The 24,937-nt window shown below is 34.9% G+C and overlaps 1 protein-coding gene and 1 pseudogene across 1 annotated transcript; both read right to left on the bottom strand.

The window, feature by feature from the left end:
• Positions 1–2,055: 2,055 nt before the first annotated feature.
• On the bottom strand, positions 2,056–5,309 carry LOC132170064 (ankyrin repeat-containing protein BDA1-like; annotated as a pseudogene).
• Positions 5,310–19,927: 14,618 nt separating this feature from the next.
• LOC132174208 (uncharacterized) lies at positions 19,928–21,541 on the bottom strand. The gene is made up of 2 exons (XM_088515025.1): positions 20,909–21,541; positions 19,928–20,746 (listed from the first exon to the last, which is right to left on the bottom strand). The coding sequence occupies exons 1-2, from the start codon at positions 21,530–21,532 to the stop codon at positions 19,946–19,948; spliced, it is 1,425 nt and encodes a 474-aa protein (XP_088371151.1). The 5' UTR covers positions 21,533–21,541; the 3' UTR covers positions 19,928–19,945.
• Positions 21,542–24,937: the final 3,396 nt, after the last annotated feature.

The raw sequence follows: 24,937 nt of genomic DNA, 5'->3' as shown, positions 1-24,937 counted from the left end.
AAAACAAAAACAAAAAATATAAAATTAGTCATTGTGATTTTTCTAACTTACAATTAGCTTCCTGTGGTACTAAAATGAACTCAAAGGTCCCTGAGATATGCCAAAAAAATAATTTAGTCCCTACAATCAAATTTCGTCCACTAATTTAACATATTATGTTAGTGTGACACTGACTTAAATAGGACAAGTATCACAATTTTATTGATTCTAATGTTTTACACTATTAAAATCTATTAAGTCAGTCAATGGAATTTGACTGTAAGAACTAAATTATTTTTTGAATATCTTAAGGACCTTTGAATTCATTTTGATACCACATAGAGTTAATTGCAAATCAAGTAAACCACAGTAACTGATTTTACATTTTAAAAAAAAAAAAAAAAAAAAAAAAAAAAAAATTGGAAATTTTGTGGGACTTGAACTATATCAGTGAATTGGATCCCTCAAAAATCAGCTGTGAGCTTGGTGTCAACTTGATTATAGTAGGTTCAGTTTTGAACAAAAAATAAATCACCAGAAATAGCAAATCCAGTGTATTGGACCCAACAAAGAAATGCTATTTTTTGAGCGTAATGACTTGATGCCTTGACAAGTTGACATGATGCTTTGCAGAGTGCAGAGCTCAAAGTCCCACAAAAAAGTAGTTTCAAGTCTCAAATCAGGTCTGGAGTTTGGTCAGAAGTCAACGGGAAGAAACTAATTGGATGGGGGTATTTCCGGTTTTCTATGTTGCAAGAGGGGGAAAAATGTGAAAAGAAAAATTATGAGGGACAAATATAGCATTTTGGAGGGACAATTTTTTTAAAAAATGACATATTCTAAGAAGAATTTTAAAACTTTTGGGGGGACAAATATATGTGGGTCCGCCCCTGGGCAGTAGGAAGCTTCTCTATTCGTATTCATTGTGCTAATTAAATGCAAAATACATTTTTCGTGCAATCGATGAAATAATCCAATTAGGCAGGTGAGCATGTAAAAAAAGGAAATGTCCTATCAAAGACGCAACACGTTTTATCCACTATGCTCTAAGGACTCCATAATCGATCAAGAGTCTTTTTATCCTAAGAAATATACTAATTTAGGCATATTGGAAGTATCCCCTAGCTGTCGGCTCATCTCGATAGACCTCTAAGCCTTTCATCTTTGAACTTGTGTTGGAAGGATAATCTCTTGAAATGGTACTAAGAAGCAGTCTACGAATTTCAACTCTATTAGAGCTGATCCTAGACTTGGTGGGAATAATAATATTCCATGCTACATTCCAGAGAAAAAGCTTGAGTCTTTCATTTAAGTTTAATTTCCAAATGGCAAACTAGGTGGAAGGAGAGAGGTAAGGAGATGGAGATGGTTTTTGGTTTAGAAGCAGACCCTCCTAAAAGGGAAGGAGTACCCAAAGGAAAGATTGGTTGTAATGAAATATTATTCGGTACATCTATGTTCATTACTCATTTTATGTAATGCCTCTTGTACATTTAGGGACGAAATCAGGAAACTTATTTAGGAGAGCAGAATATAATTTTAAAACAACATCTTTTTGTCTACCCGTAAGTCTGTACTTAGGAATGTGTGAACAGTAAAATATTCTAATGGAGTAATGATATAAGAACGACTAGAGTCCTCCTAAACTCATCCCAAATGTGATGTGATATTTAAAATCATCATTTAATTTTAGATGAAATGAGAGGAAGGAAGATCTAGATCTAGAACTTCTCTCCTCTTAAAGTTCTTCTTAATGTTGTCTAGAAAAAAAGAGTAAAATTCTTAAGAGAATACAGAGCCTTCATTAAAGCTTACTAATACAAAACACAAGTACCAAAAAAAAAAAAAAAAAAAGTACATCACACAAATTTGCTCACAAAAAATAAAAATAAAGAAATATATCATGTACACCAAATTCCCCTTCCCCAAGTACTTAGCTTTCACACACACAAAAACCCAAAAATAAAAAAAAATAAAAAATTCTCACTAAAATACGTCACATGACTTTAGAAGTGTAGAAAGAAAGCAACAATATATTATATGATTAGAGTAAAAGGATGGATGGCGGGTGAGTAATTAAGAAAGATCTTTCTTGGATCCGGAAGAAAAATATTCCAAGAAAGATCTCGACTTGAATGATGACATAACCATCCTAAACCACAAAAGAAGTGGAAGAAACACGAAATATCTGCCAAAGATACCAAACCAGGCTATAATCCGAGCATTTGATAATAACGGAGATGAAAAGCAATAGCAACAAAATAGGAGTCCAACGAGTACGATGAACAGCCATCCAATAAAATCGGGAGGGACGAGGAAGAAAAGTGTAACATTTGTCAGGTAAAAGACGGCAGTATTTATTCCGTAAAAGACTCCCACAAATTTGTCTCCAGATTCAATGTCAGGGTTGAACCGGGCTGTGCAGTTGAAGTGACCGGCACTGGTAGCGTTGATCGGACTCGGGGATGTGCAGTTGAACTCATTGGGTTGATCAGTGCTGAGTGCTGCCGGGTAGGTGACCGTTATTAGCAATCCAGCAACGACCAACAGCGCATTCCGCCTCTCCTCTGTTATAACTGTTTGCCGGCGACGTATTCCTACGTAAAACTTCACAAATATTGTTATAAAAGATCTTAAGTAATGTTCAAGCCTAGTTGTTAAACGCCTCACACAATGTTGTCGTAGAATCTTTCCAATCCATTGACCCCTAAAAGTTCTTCTTACCCCTTGGTAAAAAAATTTCTTATACCCCTCATCCATGATGATGCCCCATCTCAGCCCCTTTGGCCATGATTATGCCCCAGTTATTCGGGGCAAACGATTGATGCAGTGTTGGGACATCGAAATTTTTCTGCTGCGCCTGCAGTTTTCAAACTTTCAGTTACTGGATGAAATGAGGAAGAAGATGATGGCAAATTGACAATCATGCCCTTTAATTAAACACACTGTTTAAATAAGTGAGCTTTGGTCTGTTTGTAGGCAAATTGACACTCATGTCCTTGTTATTTTGGACTCTTTGTGGACCAGTTAAAAATTTTAGCTTCTTTCTTGTTTACAAGTAAGTGGGCTTTGGAAAGAAGAAAAAAAAAAGGTCAATGGGATTATGGGCCAGTGGCTCGGCTGGTTTAATTAGAAAAAAAAAAATGATTAAAAAAAAAGCCTTTTCTCCAAAAATAAATAAATAAATAAATAAAGCAAACAAACAAAAGCCAAAATTTACACTTTTAAAAAAATAAATAAATTAAAAAAAAAAAAAAAAAAGCCTAAAGTTTAGTTCTCAATCAATAAGCACGACTTATAAGGGGAGGGAAATGGAGATGAACTAGTAACTTTTGATTTTGTAAATTTACATTTTTATGACAACTTTTACATTGATTAAGTTTTTATATTTAAATTTCTATTTTAAATTAATTTTTTCTAAATATATATTATTTTTGTTATATATTTTAATTGTATGTATGAAATATATTCTAATATACTTTCACCAAATTGAGGTGTGTAAATATGTAATTAAATTTTTAGATTTAAATTTAAATTGTTCTTTACAATTAATTATTTTAATATTTATATTGCTATTAATTCAGTCTATTCTTGATAATAACTTCAACAAAAAATTGAGGGATATAATCATGTAAATATATAATCAAATTTTTAGATTTAGATTTAAATTGTTCTTTTCAATTGATTGTTGTAATTTTTATATTGCTATTAATTCAACTTCTTCTTGATAATTGTTTTTCTATTTAATTATTTATGAATTTATATAGTTTTTGACTTTTTGTTTTATATTTTAATTGTATAAATATATAATTGTAGTTATCTGATATTATAGATAAAAACAACGATTCTATTGAGTTCCAATCAAACTCTAAACGAGTGTTGAAATAGATTTAGCAAATTTGCTCAGAAATTTTTTTTTTAAAAAAAAAAAGGTGCGATTATAATCCTAGTGATAAAGACCAAATTCGAAGAGCATCTCTATAAATAAGAGCTTGTCATTTTTTTATATTTAATTATTATTTTAATATTTTTAATTAATTTTATTTTTTTATTCATAAAAAAATGCCCCCTATGAGTGAAGATCCTGGATCCGCCACCAATGGTTGTCCACCTGTGTTTGTTGACTTCGGAGTTCCAAGATGCCAAGCACCGTATGACCCTCAAGATTCTTTAGATGAGCTACTGATCCAATAACCATGACACTACCTGCAAGATGCAGAAAATTAGCAGAGATGCATATATAATTACTGATCCAAACACTTGATGTGGGCCATGTGGCATTTCACATGCTTGGAGATGGAGATGTACTTATATATATACTCACACCCTTTTTGACATTAACGCGTTTTAAAACCGTAATGGACATGATCTCATCAGAACTCTGCAGTTAAACAAGCTTATGCGAGAGTAGTAATAGGATAGATAACCTTCTAAAATATCTGGTTTGCGAGAGCCAAAAACAGACATACAATATTGAGTGTCATTTGGGGTGGAGCGTTACATTCGCCCCAATTAATTAAAAATAAAAACCCAAATATTGCTATAAACAAAACTTTAGAACCCACGAAAATAAAAGCAAAATATCACACCGAAAGCTCAAGTAAAATTTTGGGTCACCCAACATGATAGAAAACTTGAGTGGAAAGGACTTGCCTCAGGTTGATTTCTGGATACTGCAACGTGCAAAAGAGTATTGCCGTCATCATCCCGCCCATCAAGCAGTTTCCCCTGCAATAATTTGGCATCTTTAAAACAAGCCCGCCCAAGCCATTGTACCAGGTACCGAAAAACATCGATCATGTCATATTTTAAGGCTATATGCAAGGCATTCTCTCCTCGAATTGTCACATCTTCAAGAGACTCGGGGCAGGCTTCTAAAAATTTCTTAAAAAAATAGAGGTCTCCTTTTTGAATTACGTAATGCAAAGGAGTCACACCCTCCCTTACTCGGACACGGACAAAGTCCTTATCAAAATCAAGTAGTCGGTCAACCAATATGGCTTGTTTTCTTTGCAAGATGTAATCTTTTTCAAAATTAAAAGCATGGCTTTTGGCAAAGCAATGTGAAGAGGGGTTAAGCCATATTGGTTAAGCTTCCTAGCAAACGGGGGCTTTAAGCCCATGATCTCCCTGACGAAATGGATGTGCCCCGCAGATACAGCTATGTGCAAAGGAGTGTCAACAAATGGAATCTTATCGACCCTATCCAAAACATGTGCATCCTTCTCTATCAATACATATAAGGCATCAATGTTTCCTTGCTCCGCAGCCTCTCTCAAACACTTATCAATGTTTCTTTGCTCGGCACTGTCCCTCAGACTCCCATCCATTTTAGGAGAGGTACCTGATAGTAGTCTGAAAGTTAAAAGGAAATGGCTTCTTTTTTTCTTTTCTTTTTTTGTCTAATTGTAAAAGGAAATGGCTTTAAATGAGAAGATTGGGCGTCCTCTATTTATAGGATTGGATATCGATGTCGGATCTGCACAGCTCACTGAAGCAACGATTTTTACGTTGTTTGCCAAACATTGAAGCGTAAAGGGCTTGTCTTGCAGGTCAGTGATACTGTGATTTATTTATTTACATATCTTGGAATCTTATGAGTTGTCAGTCCACGTGCATTTGCTTTTGTTGATTTGGTGTTTTTTAGTGTCTTTGTTAGCAAAATCTAATTTGCTAATTTGTTCTTGTATATATATAATCGATGAAAATGTCTGAATGAGATGATTGAAAAATTAAGGAGACTTGGGATCCACTAAACAAAGTATTTTTAGAAGGCGATGCTATTTATAGAAAGGTTTCTCAGTATTGTTTTATTTTCTAATATAAGACTAGTCTTCTTGACACATGAACACCATATATGGTGACATGTAATGTATCTTTTATGCATAAAAGACACTATAGTTCGACAAATATAAAACGATATGCCAAACCGATTAGAAGTTGATCGATTGGTTTATCCATACAGATATGCCTAGATATATAGGAATAATCCAGACGTACAAAAATAAAATAGAAAAAGAAAAGAAAAGGGGAACCACTTGAGAGAGGTCGCTAGCTTGAGCTGAGAGGCAGGAATATCGATTCCTATAATAAGCATCGGGGCTGAGGAAAAAATTAAAAAAAAAAAAGAAGAAAACGGGACCTACGGAGACTTGAGCGGAGAGGCAGAAGTATTCCTATATATAATAAGCATAATTATGGCTTTAAATGATGAGAAGCTAGATTGGCCGTACAGTAGAACTGTATTCATAGGATTTGGATGATCAGATCTGCGTACACGTCAATGAATCAACGTTTGTTAACGTTGTTCGCGGACAATAAAGGACGTTTGCTGGATTGTCTGGTGGGTCACTGGTGGGTCACTGGATTGTCTGGACAATAAGAGAAGAAATGTTACACTCAAAAGCACGTTAAAAATAGAAATCAAATGCTAAAACAAACTTGAAAAGGGACACAAAAATAAAAATAAAAGCAGATGTTATAAATTAAAATGAAAACACAAAATAACAAAAAGCTCACGTAAAAAATGATTTAATCACTGATAGTGAATCCTTATAAGTTATAGTAAGCTCCTTTCAGCACGATAGACCTCCATTAATGTTTCAACTGTATTCTCGTTCAGTAAAAAAACACAAGAAAAAACGAGAACTTGCTTGGGCTTCATTTTTGGATACAGCAATGTGCACCAAAGTATTTTTGAAGATGTACAAATAATTGTAGTTGCGTCACAAGAGTAGCTCAATTGGCTGGGGACCACACCTTATGAAGTGGTGGTCACTAGTTCGAATCCCTCTCCCCTTATTGTGTGGACATATCAAAAATAAATAAATAAATAATTGTAGTTGGGGTTATTTCTTCCATTAATGTTTCAACTTTATTCTCAATGTTTCAACTTTATTCTCGTTCAATTAAAAAGAAAAAGAAAAAGGGAGAACTTGCTTGGGCTTCATTTTTGGATACAGCAATGTGCAACAAAGTATTTTGAATGTGTACAAATAATTGTAGTTGCGGTTATTTCTTCTTAACCACAACCACAACCACAACCAGTTTAAGTCATTATTCATTTTTAAATAACCACAACCAACGGTTACTTATTAAAAGTTGGTTATAGTAACTGACAACCCCCCTTTTTTTTTTCATAAAAATTGAAACACATTTTTTTAGCTATATATAATTTTTTTCATTATTTCAGTTATTTTTTATTTGAGTTTAATGAATTGTAGGATTGGACAATTCTGTATCTGAAACAATAGTATTGATTAACATAAACAAGCTGATTTTTGCATGCCAAGAAAAGGAATTGTATACATCATGATTAGAGCACTAGCAGCAGACTCCTTATAGCCTATTCCCGTCCCTATGTTAAGAGAAAATCTCCAAAAAAATTACCCACATCCAATGGAAACACTGTAGATACCCAATGCATTATTAAATTATAAACAACTGATTCTCTCTCATCTCTCCTCTCTCTTCTCATGTCTCACGTCTCTCTCGCCTATCTTTCGCGCTCTCGCACCTCACCAAACGGCCAGCGATTTGGGCGAGAAGGGGTTTCGGACCAAAAGGGGTTTCTGATATCTGATTATTTCCAATATCAAATCTGAAAAATCTAAAACGACTCCAAAAGACACATATTCAATTGTCTAGGTGATTCACAAATATTAAGCGGAATAAGATCTGACCTAACAATCAATAGTCAACCAAATACAGATATGTAATGAAAATCAAGAACACAGATATTTGGTTACGAAGCGGAAACCATTTAGAGAACTCTCTAAATGTAAAACCTCTCCGGGGCAGCCAAACCCAGGAAATCAATCCACTATGAGAAGAATAAGGAATACAAGAAGAATTACAAAACCTTTGCAATTTACTCTTTCTTGTACACGACAAGCGACCCACTTGACTTCTACTGCAGTAGCCCTTTCCAGAACATCTGGCACAATTCTTCTATAAGATTTCCTTTTACCGGAACTCCGATTGGCTTCACGTATTTAACCTTTTCTCAAACAAACCTAGAACAAAATCTCTCTCTCTAGGCTCTCTAATTTTGCTCTCCAAAAAATACGTACAAATAAATGGCAAATTAGTTTGCTTAAATAGAAAATAAAACATAACAAAGCTGCCGTGTCCGGACATGGCTAATCTGGGGTCCGGACATGGCTAGGGTTACATATGCGCAACCTAGTGATGTCCGGACCTCCAAATCTTGTGTCCGGACATCTCAGAAAAATAACGCTTTCTGGAAATGAGGTCTAGACCCAGCTTTTGGCGGTCCGGACCTCTCCTTCAAAATCCAGTTTCTGGAAATCAGGTTCGGACCCAGCTTTTGGCGGTCCGGACCTGCTCTGTAAAAAGCAGCTTCTGGAAATCAAGTCCGGACCCAGCTTTTGGCGGTCCGGACCTGTCCATCAAAACAGGCTTGCTGGTTTTTGTGTCCGGACCCGGCTTCTGGCGGTCCGGACATGCCCTTCAACAGGTATTCTCTGGAAATTGGGTCCGGACCTGGCTTCTGGGAGTCCGGACCTGCCTTCTAGAATTTGTTTTCTGGACATGTTAAGATGCTTCATTTTCACCAACTTTACACGCAAACCGAATGAGCTAAAACATAACCTAACAAACTCCCCCTTTTGGCCATTCGGGGACAAAAATAAATGACAATGACACATCAAAATCAACTCCCCCTTTTTGTCACAGAATGACAAAAGGTCTTCATGGTTCCTGAAACACTCACAAAATTCATCAAAACATATGTGGAACAGGAATAAACAATGACCAAACCAAATCTGTTCATAATGAGTGAAATGCAAGATCATAAAAAAAATTTCTCCCCCTTAAATAGAAACCACAAACAAAAAAAAAAATTGACCATAAATAAAAACTTGTATTGATGTCCAACACCTCATGCTCGTTCTTATGAATATCTTAACAATTCGGAGTGACCAACATACTACACACACACCATAAATGTACCATATGCATGACGCATTATTTTTCTGTGAATTCAGCCAAGGAAGCAATAACTCAGAAAACTCATGCGAAGGTGTAGTGTGTGAAAACTCCCATTAAATAAGATTTCATCAGTGGAAAGTAAATCTAGACAAACATTTAGTAAATGAAAGACAACCAGTCTGATTCAAGCCACAGTCAAACCTTATAATGTTAGGACCTAGAGTCCCTCATCCGATACACTTTCCCGGAGACTAATTATTCGCTTTTCATCATGTCCTTTAGTAACCATCTATTTTTGCAATGATTTGATCACTGATTCTTTCTATAGGGACGTATAGAAGCAAGCATAAGTCATTTGAGCATATTTTATGCCCCCCTCTTTTTTCTCTTTTTTTTTTTTAAAAAAAAAATTATTTATTGAAGAAAATGTCGGAATTTTTAGGAGCTAGGTTCAACTAACGAGTTGGTCAAGTGAATAGAAAGGACATTACCTATCTTCCAAAAAAAATGTTTGATCCGAATTTCCAAACACATATCAAAAATACAAACTTAATGGGGGCAAAGAGTGCACAACTTCGAACATGAGAAAAACTGACTCTTACTTCCTCAACAGTATTCAGAAAAACAAGGCAGATCATAAAACATATGAATCATTAGATGTAAATCACAGAATTGTTGACCCCACTCATATGTACAATATGCATTTCAGAACAATACATGAGAAACTGACCACCAAACAAGAAAGAGAGAAGAAAAAAAATATCACAAAAATAACATAACCAAAGAAAAGAAAAAAAAATAACCAAAATGCCCTAGAACAGCAACGAAAAATTATCAATATGCTTAATTTCTAGGCATGTCAAGTGCCCACCTAATCTAGGTGAGTTCATTACCACTCCCCCTCAATGGGTGAATGGTATTAATCTTCTTGACCCAAACTTTCTTCACATCAAAGACAACTGTGTGACTCTTATCCAAGACGTCCAACCGTGTTACTACATCTCTCATCATGTTGAATAATTTCTCATAACTATTTCTAGAATAGAAATATTCTCTTTTAGGCTCATGACTGTTAAGCTGAAAACACTTAGGACGAATATGTCCAAACTTACCACAGTTATGACACGTAGGAATAAACCTTTGAGAAGGTTGGTTCCTTAACATGTGCATACTTTTCGACTTAGAACTAGACATATAGGAATCAGTTAGAGTTCCCTTAACTTTTCCACCTTTGGAAATTTGAGGAGAAATTACCTTCTTTTCAGCCAAGCTATCTTCTTTGTTCACTGGTTTCATAAAAATCATCTTTGAAAAAGAAGCAACATTAGTAGATAAAATAGCAGATTTATCAAACAAATGTTTCTGATTATGTAGCATTTGATTTAGCTTTTCACTAGAGAATTTTGTTAAATGATTCTTTGATCCATTTAGTTCATTCTCTAAGGATTTCACTTTGGCAATTAGCATTTGATTTTCAGACATCAAAGTATTATGAGTAGCAAGAGAATCAGTTAAGGTGACAGAAAGTTGATCATTTTCAAGATTAACCTCATTGAGTTTCTTCAATTGTTGCTTATTTAGCTTTTTCAGTTTAGTGTATTCCACAAAGAGATTATTATAAGCATTTTGCAAATCATCTTCTTCTTCCGAATCATTATTGGACACACCTTGTTTGTCTTGAGAATTACACTCACTATTCTCATGCTCACTCTCATAACTAACTCCAAATGCTAAGTAATTAACTCCCTGTTCAGCATCGTCCTTGTCTGACTCATCACTTTGAGTCACATTAAATGCCTTGCCATTTGACTTTCTCAAGTTAGCACAGTCAACACGAATGTGCCCATGTCCTCCACATTCGTGACACTTGATACTTCTAGGTGACTTTCCTTTCTCAACATTCTCATTTCTAGATTTCTCAGAAAATTGTGAATTGCTATTTATAAAATTTCATTTCTTGGCTCTACAGAATTTCCTAAACTTCTTAGCAAACATAGCAATTTCTTCCTCATTTCCAGAATCCTCATCAGATGAACCACAAGAGTCAACCTTAACATTTTTTGCCTTAAGAGCAATATTCTTGGTGTTCTTGTGTTTAGGAAGAATTAGCTCAAAGGTCTGAAAGGAACCTACAAGTTCTTCTACTCTCATAGTATCTAAGTCCTTGCTCTGTTGTATAGCAGCTATTTGGGGAATAAACCTCTCAGGCAAAGATCTTAAGATTTTTCACCACTTTAGCATCATCCATTTTCTTTTCCAAATTAATGGTAGAGTTTCTAATGGCACTAAGCTTTGAATAAAATTCATCAAAAGTTTCATCTTCCTGCATTCTAATCTCCTCGAACTGAGAAACCAACATTTGAATTTTTCAAGTTCTAACAACCTTAGTTCCTTCATGTGTGATTTCTAAAGTTTCCCAGGCTTCCTTAGCTATTTCACATTTAGAAATTCTAGAAAATTCCTCAGTTGAAACAGATATGTAAATAGCATTTATAGCTTTGTCATTAGCAGTAGCATTATTCTTTTCCTCCGTTGTCCATTCAGCTATTGCTTTGTCTGGACGAGTCCATCCAGATTCAACAATATGCCAAACGCTAATGGATTTAAAGTATGCTCTCATACGTATTTTCCAAAGCGTATAATTAGTTCTGTCAAAGACGGGAAGGGAATTAGGAGCAACAGTATGAGACATTTGATATGGAGTCTCAGATCACACTCAGGAAATAATTCCTTCACAGAGTGAACCCGCTCTGATACCAATTGAAAAATCTAAAACGACTCCAAACGACACCTATTCAATTGTCTAGGTGATTCACAAATATTAAGCGGAATAAGATCTGACCTAACAATCAATAATCAACCAAATACAGATATGTAATGAAAATCAAGAACACAGATATTTGGTTACGAAGAGGAAACCATTTAGAGAACTTTCTAAATGTAAAACCTCTCCGGGGCAGCCAAACCCAGGAAATCAATCCACTATGAGAAGAATAAGGAATACAAGAAGAATTACAAAACCTTTACAATTTACTCATCCTTGTACACGACAAGCGACCCACTTGACTTCTACCGTAGTAGCCCTTTCCAGAACATCTGGCACAATTCTTCTATAAGGTTTTCTTTCACCGGAACTCCGATTGGCTTCACGTATTTAACATTTTCTCAAACAAACCTAGAACAAAATCTCTCTCTCTAGGCTCTCTAATTTTGCTCTCCAAAAAATACGTACAAATAAATGGCAAATTAGTTTGCTTAAATAGAAAATAAAACATAACAAAGCTGCCGTGTCCGGACATGGCTAATCTGGGGTCCGGACATGGCTAGGGTTACATATGCGCAACCTAGTGATGTCCGGACCTCCAAATCTTGTGTCCGGACATCTCAGAAAAATAACGCTTTCTGGAAATGAGGTCTAGACCCAGCTTTTGGCGGTCCGGACCTCTCCTTCAAAATCCAGTTTCTGGAAATCAGGTTCGGACCCAGCTTTTGGCGGTCCGGACCTGCTCTGTAAAAAGCAGCTTCTGGAAATCAAGTCCGGACCCAGCTTCTGGCAGTCCGGACCTGCTCATCAAAACAGGCTTGCTGGTTTTTGTGTCCGGACCCGGCTTCTGGCGGTCCGGACATGCCCTTCAACAGGTATTCTCTGGAAATTGGGTCCGGACCTGGCTTCTGGGGTCCGGACCTGCCTTCTAGAATTTGTTTTCTGGACATGTTAAGATGCTTCATTTTCACCAACTTTACACGCAAACCGAATGAGCCAAAACATAACCTAACAAAATCCATATCTAATGTTGGGTCATGGATCAGCTTTATATATAAGGCCCAACGGATCCCGAACCCAATTTCAGTAAGTTTACAGACCTAACAAGGCCTCGGACAGCTTAGCTTGATGAGGCCTCGGACAGCTTAGCCCGATGAGGCCTCAGACGCCTAGTCCAAGACTCAACTCATGGGCCGAAATAGTCAAGAACCGAAGGGTAGGTCGATCATTCCACAATAAGGATATATATATATATATTCTATTTAAATTAGGTGATCTTACCGCACATTTGAAAAGGCTATCTACAATGTAGACCAGCTATCAACATATCAACTATCCATATACAAACGAGATGGGTTATCATTCAAATTCAAAAGGTTATCTACACTCATCAGGATGCATGTTAGCTGTTAGCGCCTAAGCCGTACACGTCTGTCCGAGGAGTACTTGGGCATCCTCATCTAATGTCAAACGGAAGCCATATCACTTATTCCACGATCTCAGGCCACTAAGATCACGGAGTGGCTAACAAACCTTATCCTTCTCAAATAACTGCACGACAAATATTGAAGGATAAGCGATTCGAGACATACGGGGAATCAAACTCCATTTCATGCCTATGAAATGCAAGTCACCTTTCAATACTAAGGTAATCGCAACCCTTGTTTCTTAGCTTTCTTGTTGCTTGAATACTCTCTCAAATTACTGACTTAGGCATCGGAGTATCCCCACCGGAACACCACCAGAGGCTCTAATCCTGAGTAGTTGCGTGAGTTTAGGGTGAAAGGGAGAAAAAAGAGGAAAAATAAATAAAGAAAAAGGGGAGTGGGAGACAACTTGAGTGGCTCTAGTCTCTAGATAATGTTTTCCCCTTATTTTAAGTAAACGACATTAATACCCATAATGTTTTAAAATTATAATGCAATACAATAAAATGTAATTTGACCCCAATTTTACAGTAATTTGCACGCTTAAAACCAAAAAAAAAAAAATGTCATTAAATATAAATCTTGTTAAGAATACAAGTTATACTATAATTATATGATTTAATGATGAATTGATCGTGTGATATAATCATATATATTACAATGATAATACATTAATACTTTAATTGTGATTATCAGTAACACATTGCTTAATCCAGTGTCAATTACTTAATTTGATATTATACGAATCACATTATCATTGTACATGAATAATATAATTAACTTTATTAGGTATTTGAATTGTCTTTGAATCATATGATTTTAAAAAAAATATATAGAACTTTCATTGAATCATATGATTAAGTATTGATCTTATACATTTATATTATTTCATATTCATATATGTATAATTATAATTTATAACATATATGGACTTATAAGTTTATAACATACATTGGAACTAAGTCTCTAGGTACTTAATTATTGTAATAGTATAAATTTGTATATTTATGACTTATATCATATTATATATGTATAATTTCTTATTATATAATCATATGATTTATGATCAATTGATCATGTGATATAATCATATAAATTATAATGATAATATATTAATACTTCAATTGTGGTTATAAGCAACACATTGTTTAATGCAATGTCAATTACTTACTTATCATACATTAAAATTGGAACTAAGTCTATAATACTTACTTGTTGTATTAGTATGGATTTGTATGCTTATGACTTATGTCATATTATATGTGTATAATTTGTTATTATATAATCATCAATTGATCATGTGATATAATCATATAAATTATAGTGATAATACATTAATACTTAAATTATGATTTAACTCTTCAAAAACAAATTGTGATTTAATGAGCAATTGATCATGTTATAAGTATAAATATTATCACTATTATTATTATTATTATTATATAAGGCAGTTAGTGGGTTGCCCGCCTTTTCACCCCTACATAAAAGGAACATAAATACTTTCGAAACACCAAAGAAATATTAGCATTGAACTTTATGTGATGATTGATTTGATTGCGTTAAGTGTTTAGTGAAAGATTTTGTTATATTTTGTATTCATAAACCTTATGTAATGATTGATCCTACGTTGCATATTAATAATATTATCATTTTTTTGTTTCTTAAGTTATCATTAACTTATCAACAATATCATCTCATACTATCAATTCCAAATTTTCAACGACAATGTGAATACTTAATTTGTGACTGTAGGAATAATAGGACATTACATGCATTGTCAATTTGTTATTGTCAATTGTAAATTTTTAATGCTAATCATTTCATTTGGGATTATTCTAACCACATTGTCATTGTATATGATATGAATTATATGAATCAATATGATTTTATTAATATATGATTAAGTATCATGATTTTCATTTAATCATATGATTAATAATTCAAATTGTCTATTCAAGTTTCAACTATCATTAATTATTTGATCATTTAAGATACTCAGTGGTTAGGTCATTTGAAATATAACCATATGATTAACTTTTATCATTCAATTATATATTATATAGATACTTATAATCATAGATATAATTATACATTGTATACAAATTAATTATTGTTACTTAATAATTTTTTTGAGAAATACTTAATAATTAATATACATGAACTACTGTTAATTTGTTACTTAATAAATAATAAGTAATATACTATATAAGTTACTTCTATATATATATATATATATATATATATATATATATATATATATATATATATTAATATATATGTATATATAATAAATACATACGAGTTGCGCTAAGAAGCGAGTCGAGCCCTTATACGAGTATGTTCGCGAGCTTTTAAATAAGTGATTCGGGTTTTATACTGGTATGTATCATTTAATAATCGAATTTAGTTTTATGTCCACAAGCGGCTCATTTAATAATCGAGTCGGGCACGGGCCGAGCCCGAGAAAGTTCACGGGTAGCTTTGTTTGTTTACAACCCTACGTACGGGGAATCAAACTCCATTTCATGCCTATGAAATGCAAGTCACCTTTCAATACTAAGGTAATCACAACCCTTGCTTTTTAGCTTTCTTGTTGCTTGTATACTCTCTCAAATTACTGATTTAGGCATCGGAGTATCCTGCCGGAATACCACCGGGGGCTCTAATCCTATTGTTTGCTCTTGTGTGAAGGCCCAACGCATCCTTAGACACCGCGACATCACTTGGAGAGTGTGCCACATTGCTCCTCAGAAAACTGTGCCTCAACATCTAATATCTAATTATTTTCAAGAAGCTCTGATGCTCACTTAGCTTGTTCAATGTCAATAGCGAAAGAAAAGTTAAGAACATAGCAAAAACGGAAAACTGAAATATGAAGTATTCCATTTCCCTAGTTCTTCAGGAAAAATGAATAAAAGAAAGTTAACCCAACTTCAGTCTTGAACGATTATGTCACTAATTTATGTTGATTTCATCCTTTTCGACAAGAAGCAAAAGAACCCAGATATAAAAAAAATAAAAATAAAAAAACCTCACTGTGTAAGAAGATGCAGTGGCTGTATTTGTCTGTGGGGGGATGGGAGAGAGCTAAAGTCTGCCATTATGGTACAGCAAAAATTCTCATTCTCTGTCTTTGTGAGCGAGAGAGAGAAGGGAATCTGCTAGGGGGATCAAGAGAGTGAGGCAGAAAGTGAGATCGAGAAAGGGAGAGAGGTGCGGCTGGGGGAAAAGAAAAGAAGGAAACAGAGAGTGAGAGATGGAGATGTGACTGAGATGAGGAAAGGGAGAGTGAAGAAGTTAGGAGAGAAAGACGACGGAGATGAGAGAGAGATGGAAAGAAAAGAAAATTGTTTTTAATATATATATATATATAGAGAGAGAGAGAGAGAGAGAGAGAGAAGATTAAGGAAATCTGTTGTGCTAACTATAGGGAAGCAAAAAGTTATTTCGATCCTTAAACTTATGGAAAATGGTTGGGAATCTGCTGCTAGTGTTCTTAGAGGTCAAGATCTAAAATTTGGAAAGGTGATTCCAATTCTAAAAGCAGGCCTGGCTTGATTGCATAGGAAGGATATAGTACTATAAAAGAACGTTTACAACATTGAATTCTGTGATATAGTAATCATTACTTTAACACTCTCCCTTACTTGTGGGCACAAATTTCTTTTTAATATGTGAAGTCTAATACGTGAAATATTTAATTTAAATATGTGGGGTAATTTGATAGAGTTAAGGTTTGAACTTATGATCTCTAGCTTTAGGGGTTGTTTGTTAAACAACACCCCACAACACTCCTAAACACTATTCACTTTATTCCTCAAAAAAATCAATATAAAAACATTCTTACTTTTATATCACATCATTCATTTTTGATATCACAGTATTTACTTTTTATTACTATTTAAATAAAATAAAAAAATCACTAAAAAACAAAACTTTTTAACTTTTCAATACTGTTTTTTCACTTTTCTATAATAATTATTACACTCTTTTTTTTCCTCACCAAATATGAACAGTGCCATGACAATGGCATGTTGTTTGCCAAACACACGCTTAATACCATGAGGCCCAACACGTGGAATATTTAATTTAAATATAGGATAATTTGATGGAATCAGGATTCGAACTCAAGATTTCTGGTTTTGATACCATGTTAAATAACCACTACTTTTTCTCGAAAGCTTAAAATGATAGAAAAAAATAAATTTAATCACTTAATAATTACTTTAAGAAAAAAGACTATTGGTAACTACATGTCAAATTTTTCTAACTTTGCCAAAGATCCTTAATGCCTTTTATCTCAAATAACTTTGTAATAACTCTAGTTTGATAATTGATTATGAATAAACCTCCTATGCGGTCCGGCTGCAAAAGGTGTATTTTGCAGCAACCAATACAACAGCTACACCTAAGCTAGATGCACTTAATAAAATAGAAACCAAAACATTGAAACAAAAACTCTTAATAGACCTATTTGTTAAATAGCTACACCTTCCTATTTGCTGCCGCCCCTGCCCAACGCTACCGCCACTGCCCAATGCCAAATCGCTACCGCCGCCACTACCCAACACCAAATCGTTTTGTTTGTTGGCTTGTTCCTACCGGCAAGTATGATGATAGATAGAAACAAATTGTGCACCATTTTAATCGATTGGTTGGTTTGATGGGTAAGGATTTTTGGGTGTGCTTTTGAAACAGAAGATGTCAAGAGTATGAAAACAGAGGAGGAAAAATGTAAAAATGCAATTGCTAACAGAAGATACTCAGTCATATTCATTGGCTTTGGAGTGTGGCTGTTTTGCTGTTTTCCTATAATTTGCCTAATGAGTGTGGCTGTTTTGCTATAATTTGGCTTTGGAGTTTGCCTAATGAGCGTGGCTTTAATTTGGCTTGAATTCCATTTTAATCTGTTTGCTTAGTTAAATTATAAGGCTTGTGCATCAAATTGTACTGCTTGGACAAAAATCCAAATGTAATCTTGACCAAACCATAATCAATTTCAACTGAATCAAGACTCACTCATATTCATTCAAACAATTCGGCTCATCTGTACAAAACTTCTCTTAACAAAATTCACAATGGCTAAAACATATGGCTACAACTCAAATTAACTCAGAAAAATGGCTAATACATATGACAATCCCTTTGAAACTCAAAAATTGGCTGGTCCCGATTGGTCACCGACCAGAAAAAACCCGACAAACCAGCCTTGCTGGGCGTTCAGCCATACCAGAAAAAAACTAGAAAAAAACACAACCCCAATCAGCCAAAACAAAACCCAAACTCCAAATCAAGAGAGACCAAACAAAATCAACGAAGAACATTTCTGCTGCCGCCTAAGACGCCAACCCAGAACGCTGCTGCCGCCCAACCGGTAACCAGAACGCTACTAGGCATTCGCCAGACCCACGGCGCCGTGGGTTTGGCGAGACCCCATCGTGTGCGCCGCAACCCATTCTATACATGGAAAAATCGACGAAATCCATTCATGTGCGCTGCAAATTCGAAAACCACAAACGAAAACTCTAGAGAGGGAGAGACGTTTTTTTTTTTTTGAAAGAAATGTTAAGATGAAAAAGGTTGGAATGGTGTTTCAGAAAGAGATGTTCAGAGAGAGACGTTCAGATGAAAGAGATGGTGTTTCAGAGAGAAGAGGAAGAGAACAAGAAGAGTATTTTCGATTTATTAAAGAGACAGAAGAATTTATTAGGTGTTTCAGTTATATTGTATATTTGTGCAATAAGGTGACGTGTCAATCAACCATTGGGTGCTGCAAAAGGTTGAAATTGCAGATCGACCGCATAGTAGGGTCTCTCATTGATTATAGGGGTTAAATTCACTTTACCCCCTAAAGTTTCAGGAGTTTTTTAATTCGAACCCCAATGTTTAAAAATTGGCAATGTACCCCCCTAATATTTCAAAAATTTTCAATTCAGACCCTCCGTTACTTGCTTCTGTCTAATTGGACAGAAATCATCCTATGTGTGTCTCGCGTGGGATTTTGATACCCTTTATTCCAATTTTTTTCTCATTAAAATTTATGAAATTACGTAATTACCCTTAATTTCATAGATTTTTATGAGGGTAATTACGTAATTTCATAAGTTTTAATGAGGGCAAAATTGGAATAGAGGGCATCAAAATCCCACGTGAGATGCACGTGGGATGATTTCCATCTAATTAGACCGAAATTAGTAACGGATGGTCTGAATTGAAAATTTTTAAAACATTAGGGGGTACATTGCCAATTTTTAAATATTGGGGTTCGAATTGAAAAAAAAAAACCCAAAAACTTCAAGGGGGTAAAGTGAATTTTTTCCTTAATAATAAATGCTTAATCTGGTTGGGGTCATGAGATACAAATTAAAAAAATTTGTGCGCCACGAAATACAAGTTTTATGTTACCAATTAGCATTCAAAAGTAGTCTCTCCAGTATTCCCAAGGAACTTAATTGACAGGCTGATGTCTATGTGAAAATCATATACTTTTTTATTGTAAAAAAAAAAAAAAAATTATCATTAAAACATGTATTTCTCAAACACATGTTATTTTTAAAAACGAAGTTGGATAAAATTTTTCCAATTTAGATTGCATGGACTCAGATTCCATGCATATTACACAAATGACGCAAAAAAACTAAAAAAAAAAAAAAAGGTTGAAATGACAAATCACAAGAGGACGTTAAAGCTAATTACATGAATCATCAACCAAGCCCGTGGACAAACCAGTACACGAGCCTCTCTGCAAATGGAAGCGGTGGACGATTGAGCATGAGTGGCTTGAGGACCACGATCCAGTCTGGCGTCTTGCCAACGAACCATTCTACATAAGAGTTGGGTCAGGAGCTTTCCCTTTTAGAAGAAAGGCGTCGACAAGTTTGTTTCGCCTCCTACTCACAATGTATACGAGGTATTGAAACAACATAGGCGAGAAGACGCAAAACAAAATAAAATTGTTCCATATCCACGACAGTCCAGGTGAAATATCGTTGGTATTGGGAGATATGATGCATATTGAGGCGATAAAACACAGAGAGAGGGTATAAAGGGGTAGGCAGAACATTCGAGATCCAAAACCAGCGGGGAGGAGGAGCAATATTGTAAAGACTGTTACAAAAAAGGATATAACATTTAAACCCGCGAGTATAGGGAAATCTGTGTTCTGCATCACTGCTGTTCCTGCATGGTGCGAGATTATTGATCCGGCTGGAGGAGGCCCTGTGGCGTTGTTGTTTGGTGTAGTGTAATTATTGGTTTCACGATATTTGGTTTCTTGCCAAACTCCTCCAGGGGGGGCGATTACTGCTTGGAAGGAGATTGTGACAAGCAGCGCAGCCACCACCAACAGGACATTCCGCAAGTCATTTGAGATTTCCGTTGACAGCCGGAGAAAAATTATGTACAACTGGTCCTCAATGTTGACAGGAGATTTGAAGTAATATGCATTGGATTCAAAACTCGGACAACAGTAACTAAAATATCTGGCACGCCGCAGCATTCGCTTTATCTCTTGGTTGTCCCCTTGCAACATGCCAAGCGCTGTACAACCCCATGAATTCTTGGCGTTTATATCAGTTGTATACCGCCAAAAGAACCACCTAAATCTCAATAACAATTTCACAATCTGCATCATATAAATTAATCTGCACAATCACTCATCCCATATATGTATATAAACATAGAAAGCAAATGCTAAAACAAACTTGAAAAATGGACCAAAAAAAAAAATTGATACTAAATTTAAGAGATTAAAAGAAAAACATAAAGTAGAAAAAGGGGAACTTACCTTGGTTTGATTTTTGGATACTGCAATGTGCAAAACAGTGTTGCCTTCATCATCTTTCCAGTTCAGCAACTTAGTCTCCCACCGTGAGGCATTTCTAAACCAGGCCCGCCGAAGCCATCCTAGCAAGACCCGAACAACATCGAACATATTGCTTTTTAAGGCAATATGCAGGACAGTCTCTCCTCGATTTGTTACATCTTCAATAGATTTGGGACAAGCTTTTAGAAATTCGACCAAAACATCATCGAGGTTTCCTATTTGAGCTATGCAATGCAAAGGAGTCAAACCCTCCTTTCCTTTGACACGAACAAGGTCTTCATCAACATAAACAAGCCGGAGCGCCACGTCGGTTCGGTTATTTTGCAAAGCAACGTGAACGGGGCTGAACCCATCTTCGTTAAGCTTCTTAGCAAATGATGGCTTTAAGGTCATGATTTCCATGGCAAATTGGATTTGCCCTGCGGATGCAGCTGTGTGCAAAGGAGTCTCAACAAATGGAATCTCGTCTATCCTATCCAAAACTTTTGCATCGCTCCGTATGAATGCATACAGGGCATCAATGTTTCCTTGCTGAGCAGCATCCCTCAAACTCTGATCCACTCCTAAGATAGTGATAGCCCCCATACTCTCATCCATTCCTATAAGATAGTGACAGGATCAGTAAGACAGTTAAAGGAGATTGCTTTAAAGCTTTAAAATGTTGAGAATGGACTACTATAGCGGAAATGAGAAGATTGGCCATCATATCCATTTATAGTAGGATTGGATATCAGACCTGCAACGAGTTAATTTTACGTTGTTTCCCAACAATGAAGCGTAAAGGACATCGTGCGCTTGGAATCTTAATCTTATGGGTTTGTCCACATTTGCTTTTGTTTGGTTTTTTTTTTAGTGTCTTTGTCATAAAAATAAATAAATAAAAAAAAAAAAAAAATGTGATTTGATAATTTATTATTGTGTAGTCTATAAAGTCTGTATGAAGTTTAATTAGTTTCAATTTTGATGTATCTTAATTTTTTCTTTCCCAGTGAAGGAGACGTCGGATCCTCTAAGGCGATGCTATTTATAGAAAGGTTTCTCGATATAATTTTTATTTTTCAATTTATTTTCTAATCTAAGACGGTTCTTGACACATGGACACCATGGTGACACGTAATGTATCACTACATGCATTAATTATTCCCTTTTTATTATATTCTCTTCTTTTCTAATTATTATATTCTCTTCTATAAATAACATTCTTTAATTTGTTTTATTTTTAACACTCATGCAGCATAAAACACACTAGTTCAAGAAGTTGATCGGTTAATCCTTACAGATATGCCTAGCTAATTGCCTATAGGAATCCATAGGTACAAAAAGGAAAAGGAAAAAGAAAAAGGGAACCTCTGGAGACTTGAGCGGAGAGGGAAGAAGTATTCCTATATATAATAATTAAGCATTTGCATCCCTCCGAATCAATACACAGCTAAAGGAAATGCCTTTAAATGATGAGAAGATTGGAGCCTTACAGCACTGTAATAGATGTACCCGCATGATCACTACTGAAGCAACGTTGTTTGCGGAGAATCATGTGTAAATTAGGGATGTTTGCAGTTTGCTGGATGGAGCTCTTTCGGATACATATCATGTGCGCCTCGGATTGTCTGGTCTGGTGGGTCACTCGTACTTTGCTTCTTCTTCTTTATTCTTCTTTTTCTGGGCAAAGTTGAAAGTTCAAATCATGGAATAATAACCATATATATATAACACCACCGTGACCCAAAAAAAAAAAAAAAAAAAAGAACCTCTAGAGACTTGAGGGGATAGATTTTAGGTATTCTTAGCTCTGGACGAGTTCATCACTCAACTCATAACGAAAAGTGGGCTTAGGCCCAAAAAAAAAAAAAATGTGTGGGTTTAGTGGGCTAAAAAGTGAGAAAACATAAGTAAACTTTTTGGGCTTGGGCTGATCCGGGCAACCTTTCCCAGCTTGACATATTGTGAAGTTATTACATTCTTACCTACGTACCTGGAAGTGGAACCCATATATATATAATATGATGATGACAGAGATTCCATTAACTATCTCATGAAAGAAGACAGAAGTTGTGTTTGATGAAGCTGAATTCTGTTACATCATGCGCTGTCATTGCTGTCGACATTAGTAGCACTTTACTTGCATTTTATTCATTTAGCTTTCTAATTTTATATTCCAAGTCGTCCGTCGTTGGATTTTTGACAGCAACCCTTTAAATTAATAAACTGCATGCAACTTGCAAGGGAATAGGTACGTGTATATGTCATGTCAGAAGGGTAGCTGAACCAAAAAAAAAAAACAAGTTGAATTTAAGACGGGCCTTGCATATCTTTAGCTGCCTGTGACACAAGATATGCAAGTTGAGTATATAAAATAAGACACATGCACAAGATATTCCCATTAGATTATGATTAGAATGATGGCCGGAGGCTTTAAGATGGAATTTAATTAAACGAAATTATATATATTGACAGATTAACAGCTGACATCTTATATATCTAATGTTATCGTAGTCTATTTGCCGTTTTGTGACAGCATCCTTCTGCAGATACGTAATTAATAATGATTTGATAAAATGATTTGTAAAGGAAGAAAGCAATGACAACATGCAAGAGTTAATGTAGAATGAGCTTAGTACGTCTACATAGCTGATCAGATCGAAATTAATACAATTCATACTCATTTATATTGTCTACCTCACGTAGGTTTATATAGCGTATTTTAGTCGGGGTATATATAGCTCAATTAACTAGAGATTAAATTTCCTTCCTCTTTTTTCTCCTCTTGTGCAGAGATGTCAACAAAATATATAGCATGTTTTAAGTACTTACACTTTTTAAAAAAAGAAGTAATTGACATTATACGTCACTTAAAACACGTCATTGTATTCGTTAAAAAAAAAAAAAAAAAAAAAAAAAAAAACACGTCATGTCATTAGTGTAACAATATGGTTAAGATAAATGAGTGTGAAGAGTAATATTAATTATTTATTTTGATGTTAGGGTTTTAATGGTGATAATTAAAGACATTTTAATAAACCAAATAATAAAGCAAAGGGGGGGGAGAGAGGGGGCATGGGAAGAGCGATGACTTGATGATCAGATAAACAGCTGATACTAATTAATACGACACCTACTTGTCATTTGCAAAAGAAGACGTGATCCTTAGAGATTTAATATGTTTGAGAAAGCAACTTAGCATGAGTATATTGGAATACATTATTCTCAATCAACTCTAAATCAAATAAAATTTAAAATGTCTTCTTTCTTCTTTTATAATATATATATATAGAGAGAGAGAGAGAGAGAATGAAATCGTGAATTCAAGATTCAATGGGGGTTTATGTGTAATTTATCAGTAAAAAATATGATATATGTTTCTTTTGGTTTCATTATGATCATGAGCCAATTAAGTGAAAGATATTTTAGAATTTATATATATGTGGAGTCACAATCTGTCCTTTGTAATATTGTTGGATTTCAAAGAAATCTGTAAACTAAGATCTCATGTTAGACCATTGAATAAAATAAACAAAGAGACGACATACTTGTAGTCATTGAAGACGGGAAGGTTGTTCATCTTTCACGTCCAAAACCCTATCGCAACTATATATCTCACATGCATATTAATGGAATATGCTAGGGGTTAGGAGAAAGGACCTCAAGCACACACATATATATTTATAACCATAGTTTCGTCAATTTTAATAAAATGGAACTTATAATTAATGGGTCTTTAAATTGATTAATTTCTACGCATAGGATTTAGCCCCCACTATTTTTAACACTTGACATAGATCAAAAAAATGTTCTTTCGCATATATAGGTGTCAATTGGCTTGATCATACAACTGCATTGATCGAGTCACACTAAAATACTAAATGATATGTATTCACTACAAAAATATACATTTTTTGTCACGGACCATTAGTGACGTGTTAAGGGTGTTAACACGTTACTAACAGTTAGTAATGTGTCAATGGTAATGTGTTTGGCGGGTTAAAAAATTGG

The sequence above is a fragment of the Corylus avellana genome, chromosome 3 (genome assembly GCF_965113065.1).
Source record: "Corylus avellana chromosome 3, dhCorAvel1.hap1.2, whole genome shotgun sequence".
In the NCBI taxonomy this organism is placed as follows: domain Eukaryota; kingdom Viridiplantae; phylum Streptophyta; class Magnoliopsida; order Fagales; family Betulaceae; genus Corylus; species Corylus avellana.
This window is presented reverse-complemented; position numbering and strand designations above follow the sequence as displayed.

What these genes read in the sequence shown, in the direction of transcription:
- LOC132174208 (XM_088515025.1), bottom strand. Translation starts at nt 21,532, where the DNA reads ATGGGGGCTATCACTATCTTAGGAGTGGATCAGAGTTTGAGGGATGCT. An exon ending in TATCCAAAAATCAAACCAAG is followed by an intron (nt 20,747 to 20,908) that starts GTAAGTTCCCCT and finishes TATATGATGCAG; the next exon opens with ATTGTGAAATTGTTATTGAG.